The sequence below is a fragment of the Danio rerio genome, chromosome 15 (genome assembly GCF_052040795.2).
Source record: "Danio rerio strain M-AB ecotype USA chromosome 15, GRCz13ab, whole genome shotgun sequence".
Classification (NCBI taxonomy): Eukaryota; Metazoa; Chordata; class Actinopteri; order Cypriniformes; family Danionidae; genus Danio; species Danio rerio.
Window position 1 is genome coordinate 12,303,236 of NC_141035.1, and position 16,668 is coordinate 12,319,903.

General features: G+C 43.2%; 1 protein-coding gene across 14 annotated transcripts in view; it reads right to left on the bottom strand.

Annotated features, from left to right (window-relative positions):
• The window catches only part of prcp (prolylcarboxypeptidase (angiotensinase C)), a 107,751-nt gene that overhangs the window by 43,810 nt on the left and 47,273 nt on the right, over positions 1-16,668 (bottom strand). For all 14 annotated transcript variants that reach the window (XR_015508491.1, XR_015508493.1, XR_015508492.1 and 11 more), the window contains 1 exon segment: positions 12,242-12,414. Coding sequence is in view for 6 of the 14 variants with exons in the window: in XM_087282698.1 (XP_087138824.1) it covers positions 12,242-12,414 (173 nt within the window). In the remaining 8 variants the exon portion in view is untranslated.

Below are 16,668 nucleotides of genomic sequence, written 5' to 3' on the forward strand. Positions count from 1 at the left end.
ATTTATACACCATCACAATATAATACAGAGTACACCACACTCTCAGAAATAAAGGTACTGGAGCTGTCACTTGGGTAGTACCTCTGCAAAAGGTATATATTTGAACCTAAAAAGTCCATTATGGCAACTCAAAGGTACTTTTTAGGTACTGTACATTTCGGCACTAATATGCACGTTTGAGGTACCACTGCGGACTTTTGGGTACAAATATGTATCTTTTGAAAAGGTACAACTGCCCCAGTGAAATATGGGGTTTAAAGAACAGTTTAGTATCGAGCCAAAGGCCTAGATATTTAAATTAATCAACATTAGACAACTGAATGAAACCGCTGGGATTTTTAAAAAAACACCATGCTACAAGACTTCTTTTTATTTAGTATAAGTTTGTTTTTATTGAACCATTCTTGAATTAAAGTAAAATCTAACTGCAAGGAAGATTGCATGTATGAAATATCAGAGTGGGAAAAATAAATAACAGTATCGTCTGCATAAAGTTGAATCTGGCATATTGAACAAAATTTAGGCAAATCATTAATAAATAAACAAAAGAGTACAACAACTACAGCCATGTACAACTACTACTTCAACAACTAAATAATCTGAGTTAAAGCCTCTAAATGATCGAATTGACGTCTATTATGAAGGTAAGATTTAAACCAAAAAAGGGGCTTTTGATCAAAGCCTTTTGTCGAAAGATATGAACACATCATTAGTGAACTTCATTAAGGCTGTAGTAGTCGAAAAATTTGGTCTAAAACCCGACTGGTGAGGAGGAAAAAATTTAAAATGTTCTAATGTAATCAGTAATCTGAGTATAAATTAATCTCTCAAAAACTTTTGCTACTGTACAAATCAATGAAATAGGCCTATAATTATTTGGATCAGAAAGGGTCACCGCTTTTAAAAAAGAGGAGAGATCTTAGCACTTTTCCAAATTAAGTGTACTGAACAGGAAAACAGAGCAAAATTAAATAGGTCGGTGAGAGGATATATTAAAATATGAGATGCCAATTTAATAAATTTAGCTTCTAAGTCATCTGGACTAAAAATGAGTTCCCTTTCGGATGGGTAACTTCAATGCTATTGGTGGATTTGAACCATAAATCCACGAATGGGAGGTTTCGGTTCAGAAAGCCAATTGTCTGAAAGAGTATGGAACGGGCCAATGAAATGCCAATGAATTGGCAGCGTAAGCTTGCGCACGTGTGCTTCATTGCCAATTATCTCCGCATAAAAGCACAGGTGGAGCAAGCACACGCTATCCTTTTCGCTTCAGAGACTTTCAGCCTTCTGGTCGAGTCGATGAGGTTTCCTCTTGCTGGCTACAGCGAAATTCGAGCGAACGAGTGTCTTCCGGTTCAGAGTGTGCATACGCGGCAGCGGACGGTCGAGCTGGGATTCTCCCTTGCCTGGCGTTCTTTGGGTCCGGTCCTCTAGAGCGGTGCGTATAAAGTTGCTTATTTTCCTAAAAGAGCAACACGTCGTGCAGCATGTCCTTTTCAGGATGGCGCTCCGACTGTGCGTTTCTGGATGCAGGGGTTTCCTGTCTCCGGATGATGGGCACGATCAATGCATTACATGTTTGGGGGTCCAACATGTTAATGTGGTGCTCGCGGGCAGTTTATGTCGTCACTGCGATGCCATGATCATTGTGCAGCTAAGATCCCGGCTAGCTCTTGTAAAAGGGCGAACCACCCCAGCTGTCCCCTGCTCTGCAGTGGGCACTCGGGCAGATCTGAGGGTCTCAGCTGGAGATAATCCGCCGCCCACGGGCTCGCGGACCTCCCGCTCTTCCAGGCGCTCCATCCAAGCTTCGGGCGGTGGGAGTGACCCGTCTAATCAGATGGTTGCTCTCACGCTCGCTGACACCGTAGATCAGACGTCCACCACAGGATCGGATGGTGGGCTCGCATTGTCCGACGAAGATACAGACCCGCTCGCGCCCTCCGGGCAGGTGAGCGCCATCAAAACGGATCCTAAGACGGGCATGTTAGCCGTGCTTTCCCGGGCTGCTTCGGCCGTAGGGTTGGAGATGGTTCGTCCCCCAGCTCTACCGACTAGAGGGGTGGTACGTAGAGGATCAGAGGGCGAAGCCCTCAAAGCCTCTCGTCCCCTTCTTCCCGGAGGTGCACAGTAGGCTCACGCAGTCTTGCAGGGCACCTTTCTGGCTAAACCTGGCTGATATGGTACTTTTCAGTGCTACGAAAACATCAATGAATGAGCACTTTTCCGCTTCCCCGGACGTGACAGCACAAACCCTGCCAGTCCAGGACGCGCTGCTTCCCAGCTCGCAGGCTCTGTGTGCTTCGCCAGTGGGTCACAAGCTCTAGGGGGACGGTCTCCTTTCCCCCAAACCCTCGAGCCTCCTCTCCGGAGTTAGGGTGCAGAGCCAGAGCGAATCGCTCTCCTCCAGCTCTTCCGCAGGACCCTCGCGCTTCCTGGATCAGCACACCCACTCCGCGCTGCCCCACCGCTGGTACGTCAGCGATTGTAGCGATGAGTCCATTAGCGAGGGCTCTGCCTGCCTGGTTAGCGCAGGCCAGCCCTTCGCGGTGGCTCATACGCACAATCAGTTATGCGATCCAGTTCGCGAAACAACCTCCCAAGTTCACGGGCGTGTATTTTACCAGGGTCAGCCCCCTGTCCACCCCTGTCTTGCGAGAGGAGATTGCTGCCCTCCTGGCGAAGGGTGCAATCGAGCTGGTCCCTCCAGCCGAGATGGATAGCGGGTTTTACAGCCAGTACTTCATCGTACCCAAAAAGAACGGTGGGTCACGGCCAATCCTAGATCTGCGCGTTTTGAACCGCTGCCTGCACAGGCTGCCGTTCAGAATGCTTACGCAGAGGCACATCCTCCAATGCATTCGTCCTCTGGATTGGTTTGCAGCTACAGACCTGAAGGAAGCGTACTTCCATGTCTCCATTTTTCAACACCTCAGTCAGTTTCTGCGGTTTGCGTTCGAAGGTCGAGCGTGGCAATACAAGGTCCTCCCCTTCGGGCTCTCTCTGTCTCCATGGGTCTTCACCAAACTCGCGGAGGGTGCCTTAGTGCCCCTTCGGCTCGCGGGCATCTGTATACTCAATTATCTCGACGACTGGCTGATTTTAGCCCACTCACGGGAGCAATTAATTATGCACAGAGACAAGGTGCTCCGGCACCTCCACCTGTTAGGGCTTCAGGTTAACCGAGAAAAGGGCAAACTCGCCCCTGTGCAAAGGATCTCTTTTCTCGGGATGGAGCTGGACTCGGTCACCATGGTAGCGTGCCTCTCCGGAGAGTGCGCTCGCCTGATGCTGAACTGTCTGAGAGAGCTCGACAGCAAAGTAGTGGTCCCACTGAAATATTTTCAGAGACTATTGGGGCATATGACATCCGCAGCCGCCGTCACGCCGCTCGAATTACTCCATATGAGACCACTCCAGCACTGGCTTCGCGATCGAGTCCCTGGACGCACACCGTGTCACTGCGCTGTGTCGCCGCACCCTCAGCCCTTGGAACGACCCCTCGTTCCTACAGGCCGGTGTGCCTCTGTTGTGCCGGTATTCGCTCTCGCCGCATGTCTCAGCTCGCCCGCCGTCTGCTCCTCTGGAGACACCCGTGGCTAAAATCGCTGCGCGCCATTCATGTTCCAGGTAAGCTCAACCATGCAGCCGATGTGCTCTCACGGCAGCAAGTTTACTTCTGAGAATGGAGACTCCACCCCAAGTCTGTTCAGCTGATATGGGCGCAATTCGGGGAGGCCCAGATCTATCTGTTTGCTTCCCCCAAGGACGCTCATTGCCAGTTGTTCTTTTCCCTGACCGAGAGCTCTCTCGGCACGGATGCACTGGCCCACAGCTGGCCTCGGGGCATGCGCAAATATGCGCTTCCCCCAGTGAGCCTGCTCGCGCAGTTACTGTGCAAGGTCAGGGAGGACGAGGAATAGGTTCTGCTGGTTGCACCCCTCTGGCCCAACCGGACCAGGATATGAGAGCTCTCCCTCCTCGCGACGACCCTCCGATGGCAGATCCCTTTGAGAGAGGACCTACTCTCTCAGGGACAGGGCACCATCTGACACCCTCGCTCCGATCTTTGGAACCTCCACGTGTGGAAGACTTGGGTAACCTACCGGGTGCGGTGGTTAAAACCATAACTCAGGCTAGAGCCCCCTCCACGAGGCACGCCTACGCCCTGAAGTGGAGTCTATTCACTGAATGGTGTGTCTCTCGCAGAGAAGACCCCCGAAATTGCCAGATCAGTGTTGTGCTCTCTTTCCTTTAAGAGAAGCTGGAGAGCAGGCTGTCGCCCTCTACTCTTAAGGTTTACATGACTGCCATCTCCGCTTATCATGACGCGGTAGCTGGCAGCACCGTGGGAAAGCATAACTTCATCATCCGGTTCCTCAGAGGTGCTAGGCGAAATAATCCACCCGCCCCCCTCTCATGCCCTCTTGGGATCTTGCCCTCTTTCTCACAAGCTTGCGTACAGATCCCTTTGAGCCACTCGAATCAGTATCCTTAAGATTTCTGTCCTTGAAGACAGTTCTGCTGGTCACGTTGGCAACCATCAAGAGGGTCGGGGACCTGGAGGCATTTTCGGTCAGTGACTCGTGCCTAGAATTCGGGCCGGATTACTCTCACGTTATCCTGAGACCCCGCCCGGGTTACGTGCCCAAGGTTCCTACCACACCTTTCAGTGGTCAGGTAGTGAGCCTGCAAGCGCTGCCCCCAGAGGAGGCAGACCCAGCCCTTTCTTTGCTTTGTCCAGTTTGCGCCTTGCGTATTTATTTGGACCGCACAGTTTAGGATCATCTGAGCAGCTCTTCGTCTGTTATGGCGGTTGGCAGCAGGGAAGTGCCGTATCGAAACAAAGATTATACCACTGGATTGTGGAGGGCATTTCTCTCGCTTATCAGAGCTGAGGTAAGCCGTGTCCCCAGAGAGTGTGTGCGCACTCCACTTGGAGCATCGCATCCTTTTGGACGCGTGCACGCGGCGCCTCTCTAACAGACATCTTTAGAGCTGCGGGCTGGGCGACACCCAACACATTTGCAAGGTTTTACAATCTGCGAGTGGAGCCGGTTTTCTCAAGGATATTAGGTAACCCTTGGTGATTGAGGAAACAATTCGGTGAAGGTGTTGAAACACGCTTGCTGCGCCATTCTCCTTATCACGGAGGTACGTGCGCCTTTCTTTCTGTCAGTAAAGTTCCCCGTCAGGTGAGCCCTGCAGATTCCTCTGAGGCCCCCAGCACTGACTCAGCGGAGGACTCACTTGCTGGCCCACTACGTTGTATGTCTGCCCGCTGGTCAGCCCGCGTTTTGGGTATAGGTGCCTGCTATGCGTGCTCCCACTAGGCGATCCCATATGCTTACTCTGCCATGGTTCAGTCCCCCCTCTCGGGCGGACCCGTGTCTTCCCTCTTCGCTTACCACCTTTTATTATGCGTACTCCCCTTCTTAGGGCTAGTCCATATGTACTTGCCATCATATCTCCCCACTGGGTAGCAGATGGCCAATAGCATTGAAGTTCCCCATCCGAAGTGGAACGCTCTGGTTACTAAAGTAACCCTCGTTCCCCGAGGAGGGGAACAGAAATGCTATTTACCATCGCCATAATGACTGTCCCTTAGCTGTTAGTTCAAGTCTCTTCAGCTTAAAAAGGATAGCGTGTGCTTGCTCCACCTGTGCTTATATGCTGAGATAATTGGCAATGAAGCATACGTGCACAAGCTTACGCTGCCAATTCATTGGCATTTCATTGGCCCGTTTCATACTCTTTCAGACAATTGGCTTTCTGAACTGAAACCTCCCAATCGTGGATTTATTGTTCAAATCCACCAATAGCAACGGGAAAGCAGGCAGTGTAGAGAAACGCTCAGTAGTGTTAGCCGGGGCAGAACAAGACTTCGCAATGATTGAGTGTGTGTGTGCTGCTTATATGCTGGAGCGTGGGTGATCAAGTGGATGCGCAAGCTATCAGTGTAAGTGGATGACGTAATTGTTAATAGTCCGGGGATGGTGACCTCTGCTGGCCAGCGAGGGGAATGACTGGGACAGAGTCGGTGACAGAGCCCCCCTCCTGCGAACGGCTCCTGAAGTGAGGGGCGCCACGACGCCAGGGTCTACCGCGGGGGCGAGGGGCCGGCATTTCCACGGTGTACAGACGGTGAAACTCACTAAGCAGAGTTGGGTCAAGGATGTCCTTACGATTTATCCATTATTGTTCTTCCGGGCCGTACCCCAACCAGTCGATCAGGTATTGGAGTTGTAATCAAGAGAACGTCCGATCTCTTGATTAAGTTGCTCGACTTGCCCGTTGGATTGGGGGTGGTACCCTGAGGTGAGGCTAATATTTTCAAATTTTTGAAAAAAGCAGACCATACTCTTGATGTAAATTGGGGACCTTTGTCAGACACAATGTCTTCAGGGAGACCATAATATCTGAATACTTGGTTGCATAGCAGTTCGGCTGTTTCTACAGCTGTGGGGAGCTTAGGGATGGGAATTAGGCTGCATGCCTTGGAAAAGCGATTGATGACGGTGAGTATAGTGGTGTGACCAAGGGACGGGGGAAGATCTGTGATAAAATCAATGGCAATATGAGACCAGGGGCAACGAAGGATTTCTAGGGGTTGTAAAAGACCGGCTGGAGCATGACGGGAATGTTTATGCATATTACAAGGGAAGAATTTCTTGATAAAGTTGATGACGTCAGCTCTTACGTCAGGCCACCAATAACGGTTCAAATGAGATCTATAGTGCCTGTAATGCCTGGGTGACCGGAACTGGGACTGGAGTGGATTTCCTCGATGAGTTGGTCTCTGAGTGGTTGTGGAACGAATACCTTATCTGCTGGACAGTATGGAGGTGACGGATGTTGATCTGCGACTTGGGCGATTTCAGAATCAATATCCCAGGTAATGGGTGCCAGAATAATGGAATCAGGTAGTATGGGCTGTTCGTAATCTGATTTAGGATCGTCTTCGAAGAGGCGAGAGAGTGCATCAGCTTTGATGTTCTTTGGTCCAGGGATGTAAGTGACAGAGAAGTTGAAACGTGTAAAGAACAGAGCCCATCTAGCCTGTCGGGGATTTGATCCCTTAGCCGAACGAATTTACTCCAGGTTTTTATGATCAGTTATCACAGTGAACGGGTGTCGAGCTCCCTCCAGCCAATGCCTCCATTCCTCCATAGCTGCCGTCATTGCTAGGAGTTCCCGGTTGCCTACGTCATAGTTTCGCTCCACTGAGTTGAGCTTCCGTGAGAAGGCGCAGGGATGGAGCTTGTTAGATGCCACTTGTCTCTGTGATAATGCGGCTCCGATGCCTGTATTAGATGCTTCAATTTTGAGAATGAAGGGTAACTTGGGATTTGGGTGACAGAGAATAGGGGCTGAGGAGAATCGGGCTTTGAGATGGTTGAAGGCTTGGGTAGCGTCTGGGTTACACTTGAGCTTGGGATTTCCAGATTTCACCATTGACGTGAGGGGAGCGGCTACAGAGCTGAAGTTTCGTATGAATCGGTGGTAAAAGTTAGCAAACCCCAGAAAACATTGCATTTCCTTCACAGTATTAGGTTTTGGCCAATTCAACACAGCATTCACCTTATCTTCGTTCATGGCGACTCCTTCTGCACTGATGACGTAACCCAGGAAAGAGGTGCAGGTTTGGTGAAATTCACACTTGGACAGTTTGGCGTAAAGCTGATGTTCAATAAGTCTCTTTAGTACAGCTCGTACATGCTGAATATGGTCATCAAGCATCTCTGAATAAACGAGAATGTCATCAATATAGACAAATACCCATTGGTTCAGCGTGTCACGAAAAACCTCATTAATGAATGTTTGGAAGACTGAAGGACTGTTTGCCAGGCCTAAGGGCATCACCCGATATTCATAGTGGCCGGTGGTCGTTGAGAAGAATTACTTCACAGTAATTTAATTCAAACCTCTATAGTCAATGCAGAGGCGCAGGCTTCCATCCTTTTTCTTAACAAAGAAGAAACCAGGCACCAGGCACGTGGTACCAGGCAACAAGTCAATAGCGCAGTCATACTCACGGTGAGGTGGGAGTTTCATGGCTTTTTTCTTGCTGAATGCTTCAGACAAATCTTTGTATTCTTCAGGGATCATGGAACTTTCAGGGTTTTCAACTTTGCAATGGTATTGAGCTGAACAGGGGTGACAGAACATATACAATTTTTTTAGACAAGATTCACTCCACTTTGAGATCTCACCAGTTTTCCAGGAGATGAGGAGGTTATGAGTCTGAAGCCACGGCCATCCGAGGATGATGGGATGTTGAGGAGACTTAGTGATCAGAAACTCCATTACTTCCTTGTGAAGCGAGCCTGTTTGAACTGACAGATGAGTAGTATGGTGAGTGACATTTCCATCCCCTAGGGGGCATCTGTCTACTGCCATGATTGCTAAGGGGGAAATCACAGGAGGTTAGTGGGATAGCCTTTCTACGGGCAAATGTCTCATCCATGAAATTACCAGCAGCTCCTGAGTCAACCAACGCCACAGTGTGAATAGTACCTTTCTCCATGCAACCCGAGTTGGGGACAATAAGAGCATAGAGGAGATAATGGGGAATATAACACAACCTGAAACTATGCTTCTAAATACAGCTCTAGAGGTCTAGTTGCAAGCGTAGAAATTTGCGATGCAGTTTACGAATGTTCGTTAGAACGATCGATTTGGGTAATCTTCCCATATGAATTCCTTCACTGAAAGGCCATGACATTGAGATCGACTGGGTCTATTGAGTGTATGAGAGAAGGAAAAATTCTGATCGGTCGCACAACCTCTTGTTAAAATTTTACCCTAATACTACAGTTAGCACATCCTCTAAGCTACTGTATAAATTTATCACTAAACTTAATGTGACTGATCTTTGGAGAATCCAAAATACTTCATCTAAGTACTACTGTTTTTTTCCTGACTTCAGTCCAGCCATGACTACCAAGAGAAAGATTTTTAATTTAGTCTTGAAGATGATGACAGCACTTAAGTCTCCAGCCCTTGCTTAACTATCCTGCGGTAATTAGGCTACGACACAAGGCTGAGCATATGATGTTCGACTCTCATCAAAAGATGGATGATTTTGTTACTTTACTGCCATTGAAGACATACTCTGCAGAGCTACAAAGCGAAGGGGAAGGCAACAGCTACTGTCTCCATCTCAGCTTAACAAACAAAATCAAAACAGGAGGACAGTGGTGATCATCGTAACTACAGTGAAGAGGATAATAACAATGTGCCATTGGACACTTGTTAATTTCTTTTTGAGATCTTTTTCCTGTACTGTATGCTCATCTGCTGACTGGTGAATAGTAATGTTTTAATTTTTATTTTTGTTTGATATAATAATAATAATAATATTAATAATAATTATAATTATCGTCATCATCATTATTATTATTAATATTTTCAAGCTAATAGTGAGCATCTATTGCATTGAAGTGGATTGGTCATTCATCAACATTTGTTTCTGTTGTTCATGCAGACCTACACTCACAGTATTGTGTGGTCTGTTTTGTTTATAATTATTTGTGTTTTTACTTTTTTTTTTTTTTTTTGTTTATTCTATGTCCTTCAATGGACGCCAATACTTTTATTAATCTTGGTTTTATTTTAAAAGAATTATGCATCTTGCTGGGCTAGTATCTACAATACATACTACTGTTTACATGTCACTAGAAATAAGGCAATGCTTCAGTTAAACAGACTGCTGGTATTGCAAGATCATAATGCATGTTCAAAACATTTTATCATTATATGCGAATGGCCTAAATTCTTCTGTTCTCCTTCTCTTTTGCTCATAATAAAACTAAGGAGGTGCTCATCTAATTAATAGGAAGTTAGTTAACTATTAATCTTACTGGAAATTATGTGAAAGGTAGATTTGTCTTTATACACTGCAAAATACATAATGACAGATTAACACTGGTCTCCATTTATGGCCCAATGAAGCAGACAATACATTTTTCACACATATTTCCATTATATTACTTGAGCAGATTGATTGTCCTTTAGTGATGGGTGGTGATATTAATTCTGTTTTAAATCCTGCACTGGATAAATCACACCTTGATACTACAGTTAACACATCCTCTAAGCTACAAAATAAATTCATCAATAAACTTAATGTGATATTTGGAGAATCTAAAATACTACTTCTAAGGACTTTCTGTTTTTTTCTAATAGACATAAGACTTTCTCTAGGATAGATGACATGTTTCTCAGCCCATCTCTAATTTTAACTAACTCTTGCATCTCTATATCACCAATTTTATTGTCCGATCATTCTGCAGTATTATGTAATGTTCACCTTTCCAACATTAAGACCAAGGCCCCTAGATGGCGTTTTAATACATCAGTCATTCAATAATTTGCTAAAAGATCATATAAATGAGTTTCTTGAAAAAAAATATATGTGACAATGCGAATGTTGCAGCAGAAATTGAGACACAACAGACCAGGCAACTTTTTTCAATCTTCTATTGTCCAATTGTGGTGAGCCTGAGCCTGTGAATTGTAGTCTCAGGTTCCTGTTCTTGGCTGACAGGAGTGTCACCTGATGTGGTCTTTTGCTGCTGTAGGCCATCCGCCTCAAGGCAGGACATGTTGTGCATTCAGAGATGCTCTTCAGTATACCTCGGTTGTAACGAGTGGTAATTTGAGTTACTGTTGTCTTTCTTTCAGCTTAAACCAGTCTGGCCATGCTCCTCTGACCTCAGGCATCAACACGGCATTTGTGCCCACAGAACTGCCACTCGCTTGATATTTTCTCTTTTTAGGACCATTCTATGTAAACACTAGAGATGGTTGTGCGTGAAAACCCCTGTAGATCAGCAGTTTCTGAAATACTCAGACCAGCCCATCTGGCACCAATAACTAGGCCACATTTAAAGTCACTTAAACTACCTTTCTTCCCCATTGGAACTGCAGCATATCATCTTGATCATGTATGCCTGAATGCATCAAGTTGCTGCCATGTGATTGGCTGAATTGAAATTTTGCGTTAACGAGCAGATGGACAGGTGGCCGGTGAAGGTATTTGAACATTTTGAGCATTTGAATTTGGTTTTACGCTTGTGAATTTAGCTAAGCATGTGTAGATTGTGTCATTTGCATTTAACAATTGCTTTTGATACTTTTGTAACTCCATATTAACCAGGAAGTTTTTTCACGTTCAAAAGCAATGTTTTAAAAAACTTGTAGCCCAAAACATTTGTCTTGATTTGTACTTTACATTATTTTACCATTGTGACATGTATATAGATAAATAAACAATTAAATAAATAATTAAATAAATAAATAAAATACAAAAAGGCAATAACACGATGGTAGGAAACAACTGTACATTAATATGGCAGAAACTATTGATTTTTCATAAGATCTTTGCATTTTATCTCCAGCATTTTACAAAGTAGAGCTACACGATTCTGGCTAAAATTTGAATCGCGATTTTTTTGCTTAAAATAAAGATCACAAATTTCTCACGAACATGAGTTGCCAATTATTATTGTTTTTTTCTTAAACCTATGGTAAAACAACAATAATAATATTATGTGTAGGTCTACTGGTTTCTATAAATAATTATATTGTACTTATAATAATTCTGATGTTGAATTATGTTTGAGATATTTGCTTGCAATCTGTCATTGACAACATTATTAGACACTGCTACAGTATACTGACACTGTAAACATTTATTTTTATGCACAACTGTGTGTTTGCTGTGAAACAAACCATCAAATGCTTGTCGCAATAACTCTAAAATGCGATATGATTATTTAAATGATCACTCTGTGCCACGAACTGAATATTATTTACAACTTTATTACGTGGTATTCACAGCCTTTGCAGGTTCTGTTTACTAAAGTAGGCGCGCACATGTCTATCATTAAGAAGAGCAGGTGCCCGCCCTCTCTGTGGTAACAGCTCACGGTCTGCAGCTCACACCACCTGTGATTTGCCGGCCGCAAATACAGCATTATATGAAGACTACATAAAGATTAAATTTTTAGGTGAATTATAAATACAGTATGTGACTCTTTTAACATCATTTGCAGGTGTCCATTTCACTGAGCAATATATGTGACACAATGAAAAAACTTGTGCAGCCGCCTTTATGCTTCTCTCCTGAACAGAGTCGAATTGAGATCGCAATCTTTTTTTTAATTCATTGTGCAGCTCTATCACAAAGCGTGCACCACAGTGTGATAATCAAGAGAAACTTAATTTAGGATACCTTAACAGGCCAGGCTGGCAGTGGCTGAAGGAAGTCGGCTTCATATGGATAATCCACCATGGCCAAGTTCACCCAGGTTTCCTGCAGCCAAGCCTTAAAGCCGAACACATCCTCTTGAGACTTTAAAGGACCACACAGTCCAAATGTCTGAGAAAGCCACTGCAGACCCTCACCTACAAAAGAAAAACTTCATCAAATGAATCCAGGAAAGCAGACGTGAAAATTAAAAGTAACATGAACTTCACAAAAAGTTAAACAAAATCTTCAACAACCAAAGTTTGTTGGATGGAATTGCATACAGTAAATGTCTAATGTCAATTTTTAATGTATAGCTTATTCATGCTTATATGACTTCTCAGTTATGGTATTGTAATGTATTACTAGGAGGTTGCTGAGTAAGCCTAATTAACAAACTTCAACTGGTTCAAAATACAGCTGCTAGAAGGAAATAAGAAACATGATATTAGTTCAGTCCTGTCAGTATTGCATTTGATCAGTATTCATCACCAAATACGTTTCTTAATCTTATGGACTACTTAAGCCCTTAATAGCTTAGTTCCCCAAAATTTCAGTGAGCTCCTGCTGTATTCCAGCCCCTCATGTCCACTATGCTCAAGTAATTCTAAACAATTGATAGTGTAGGAGGTAGATCCTTCTCATATCTGGTACTTAAACACTGAAACAGTTTCCCATGGCTGTGGCTGCTGGAGCTGCGCATCAGAGGAGTTGCTCTTCAGTGGATCGGCCTACAGCAGTGACACTGAGCAGAGCTAAACTAAACTTCAACAGTGTCATTTAAAGTGACCTAAACTGAAGCAGCTTAATTTAACCATTTTAATTAGTATTGTTTTACTCTCCTTTCATCAACTATCTGTATGTTAAGCTGCTTTGACACAAACTACATTGTGATTTGTCTCATTTCACATTCTCTTTAAGAGTCGTTTGTAAGTTTGTAAAAACTGAACGCTTCACTAGCAAGAAAACAGTTAAACTGATCATCTGCGTGAGGATAAAGAATGAGCCTCTTCCATTCTGCCTCTTTCTCTTTACATTTACTCTTTACTTTACTCCTTTACTTTTATGGATATGTAAACGGTGTTGGACGTACTACGCTGAAGCCATCCATTAGCCTACATCAGGGGTGTCCAAACTTTTTGGGGCGAGGGCCAGATGCAAAAAAAAAAATGTTGTCCCGGGCCAAATTTTACATACATCACACAGACACGCATATATATATATATATATATATATATATATATATATATATATATATATATATATATGGATGGATAGATGTGTGTGTATATTATCATAAAAAATATTTTATTTCGGTCATCCAACTGTGTTTCTAGAAAGACTTAAGTTTAAGTTTAAAAACAAACTTGAATCTTCTCTGGGCAAATTACAGTTGCAATTTGGACTTGAAACAAGACAAAAAAAAAAAAACATTTTTTGCAGTGCAGTGTAGAATTTTCTTGCACTTTAATAGCACAAAAAAACTGCTGTTGTTGAGCTGATAGAGCAGCTGCTATTTGTTTTACTTTTTGATCTCGTTCGGCACCAGTGTAAGAGCTGAAGGCCTGATGCTTTGTTTCATAATGTCTTTTAATATTATATTCCTTCATTACTGCAACTGATTCCTGGCAAATTAAACAGATACATTTCCCGCTGACCTCTGTAAAGAAAAATTCTTTGCCCCAACGTGACTGAAAGTTCCTGCTCTCACTGTTGATTTTCCTTTTTCTTGGTTGTGCCATGGCTCGCCAAAACGTGATTATCAATTATGTTTCCTTCAGTTTAGTCGGTTAGTTTTACTTCATAACAAGAAGTGTTGCCTAATTGAAGGCATGTAATAGCGACACCTGGTGGTTATTTATTGAATTACGTTCATTTTTGTATAGCGGGCCAGATTCTATTAATATTTATAAAAAGCCTTGCGGGCCGCCACAAAACTGATTGCGGACCGCAGATGGCCCGCGGGCCGTAGTTTGGACACCCCTGGCCTACATGTTTCATTTTGTTTGTTAAGCGCATAGATTCATTTAAAAACTATTTCTAAATTAAGTTCTAATTTCCGGTAAATGAATAAATGAACAATAATAACGTAGCATGGTCAAAAAACTGAGTTATATTCAAACATGTCCTATTCTTTATGCCACATATGGTGATGCATAAGTCTTTAAAACCCATCAGGTGGACAAACTTAAGCTTGTTTGTTTTAAAACAAGTATAATATGCATATACTGTAATAAACAATACTGTTAATAATAATAAAATTATACAATTGCAAATTGTCATGAATAAACTGACTTTGTATAATATTTTAATCCTTTAATTTATATGTAATTTATATTTCATATGTAAATATATTTGTGCTGTACATCCTGTGTTTTTTAAGCAATGCTTTTAGAGTTTGGACTCTAAAATGTTGCATGTTGCATAGGCAAACAACCAATGTGCTTCGTGTTGGACTTAAGACTAGGTTTTAGATGGTCTATGGCAGGGGTCTCAAACTCACGGCCCACGGGCCATTTGCGGCCCTCAGTGCAATATTTTGTGGCCGACGCCGACCGCTGTACACTGACAGAATCAGCTGAGCGGGGAGAGAGAGCGCTCCCCGCTCCGCTGTTTCTATTCGTACACAGCGGTCACTGGCATTCCCCGCCCGCCGTGTAAACCAAGGGTGCGGGGTTGCCAGTGACATCACCACGCACCCAGCCCCTTTGTTAGACGCTGTGACGGGCGGGAAGTGTTAGGAGGGAACTCCCGCCGGCCAGAACCAAGGTAAGCTGTTACCGCTAGGGATGCTCATTTCGGTTAATTTTGCTAACTGACAACCGCCGCTTATTAATCGGTTATTAACGGTTAACTGGTCAGATTACTATTAATTTTATATTAAACAAATTGACATGTCTATTTTGTGTCTGACACATTAAATATTGCATAAAATACTGATTTATTTTATATGCTAGCATATTAATAATAGAACAATACAACACAGCATCTTCAAGCACCTGCAGTGTTTAGCACAGAAGAACAGAATAAACTAAATAAAATGAATAAAATAAATAGGACTGCCCTAAATTATTTCCACTTAAATAGGCTAATTAATTTATATTACAAATCGAAAACATTGACTGATTATTTTTAATAACCGGCATAGGCTGTTTTTTCCAATCATATTTTTGTCTTCCATCAAATAAAATAGCAGACTTCCTCAAATCGCTCGCTCCACGGAAAATATGCATTTATTTAATGCCCCGCTTGTATTATTATAATCACAAAACCTTTTACATTTTTAATAGAAATCATTATTTTAAAGATTGTCTTGCTATGGTTTCCTTTCTCTCCATTGCGGCCCAAGTGTGCGCGCTGCGTGATGAAAAGACAACACGCACGCATATGTAGACTTTTTGTAAACAGTTTTGTTGTTCAAATATGATATTACATTAATGTGCATACATGCTTTATATGCTGTAAAATAAAAGGTAAAGCCTATTTGTTGCGTTTATGATACAGATCCAGGTCAACATCAGAGTTTTTTTTGGCATCAACACGTCCGTTTCAAGCAATATTCTTCTTCCATTTTGCTTCTTTGGCAAATGTGTCTGTAGGCATGGGTTATACGTTATCGTCCCGCAAGTTAAGTATGTCTTGCAGTTGAACAAGTGGCTGACCACAGCTAATGTGCTTTTTTCATTCCAAAAACGCGAGGCGCACCTGCCTTTATATGTTGACAAGGAAAAAAGAAGAGAAGAAGCGCGGCCGGTCCTCTAATGAAACGACTGAATCAGCTGGGTATTGATTGCGCAAAAGTGTTGCTGTATATGTTGATAAAATTGTAATATTTAATAATATTGTGATATTCAAGATTTTTACATTCATACAGCTCTGGATAACTTAAAACAGCGATTAAAGCTTCAGAGTGGCATTAATGTGTCCTGAAGTAAAGCGAAACGGCTATAAACTCCAGCAAGATAGAGTGATTATATGCAGAGTCATACTTTATTTATAAATAAAGTATAACTATAGAAACCAGAGGTGGGACCAAGTCATTGTTTGGCAAGTCACAAGTAAGTCTCAATTCATTGCCCTCAAGTCCCGAGTCAAGTCCCGAGTCAAGACAGGCAAGTCCCGAGTCAAGTCCCAAGTCAAAGGCAACAAGTCTCAAGTCAAGTCCAAAGTCCTATAGTATGATTTTCGAGTCTTTTCGAGTCTTTTTAACAGAAAAATAAAATTTAAACAGATTATGTATGGCTGTAAGATCTGTATTTAATAAACAAACCTTTTTTTAATGAAAGAACATTGCTTAGATATATAAAGATACAAATGTAATTTTCTGAAAAAGTGCTAAACAGTGCTGCGTCTCGTCTACACAGCATATTGCCCAAGAATGAGTTCCACCAAAAAAAGAGTCTATTTTGCCT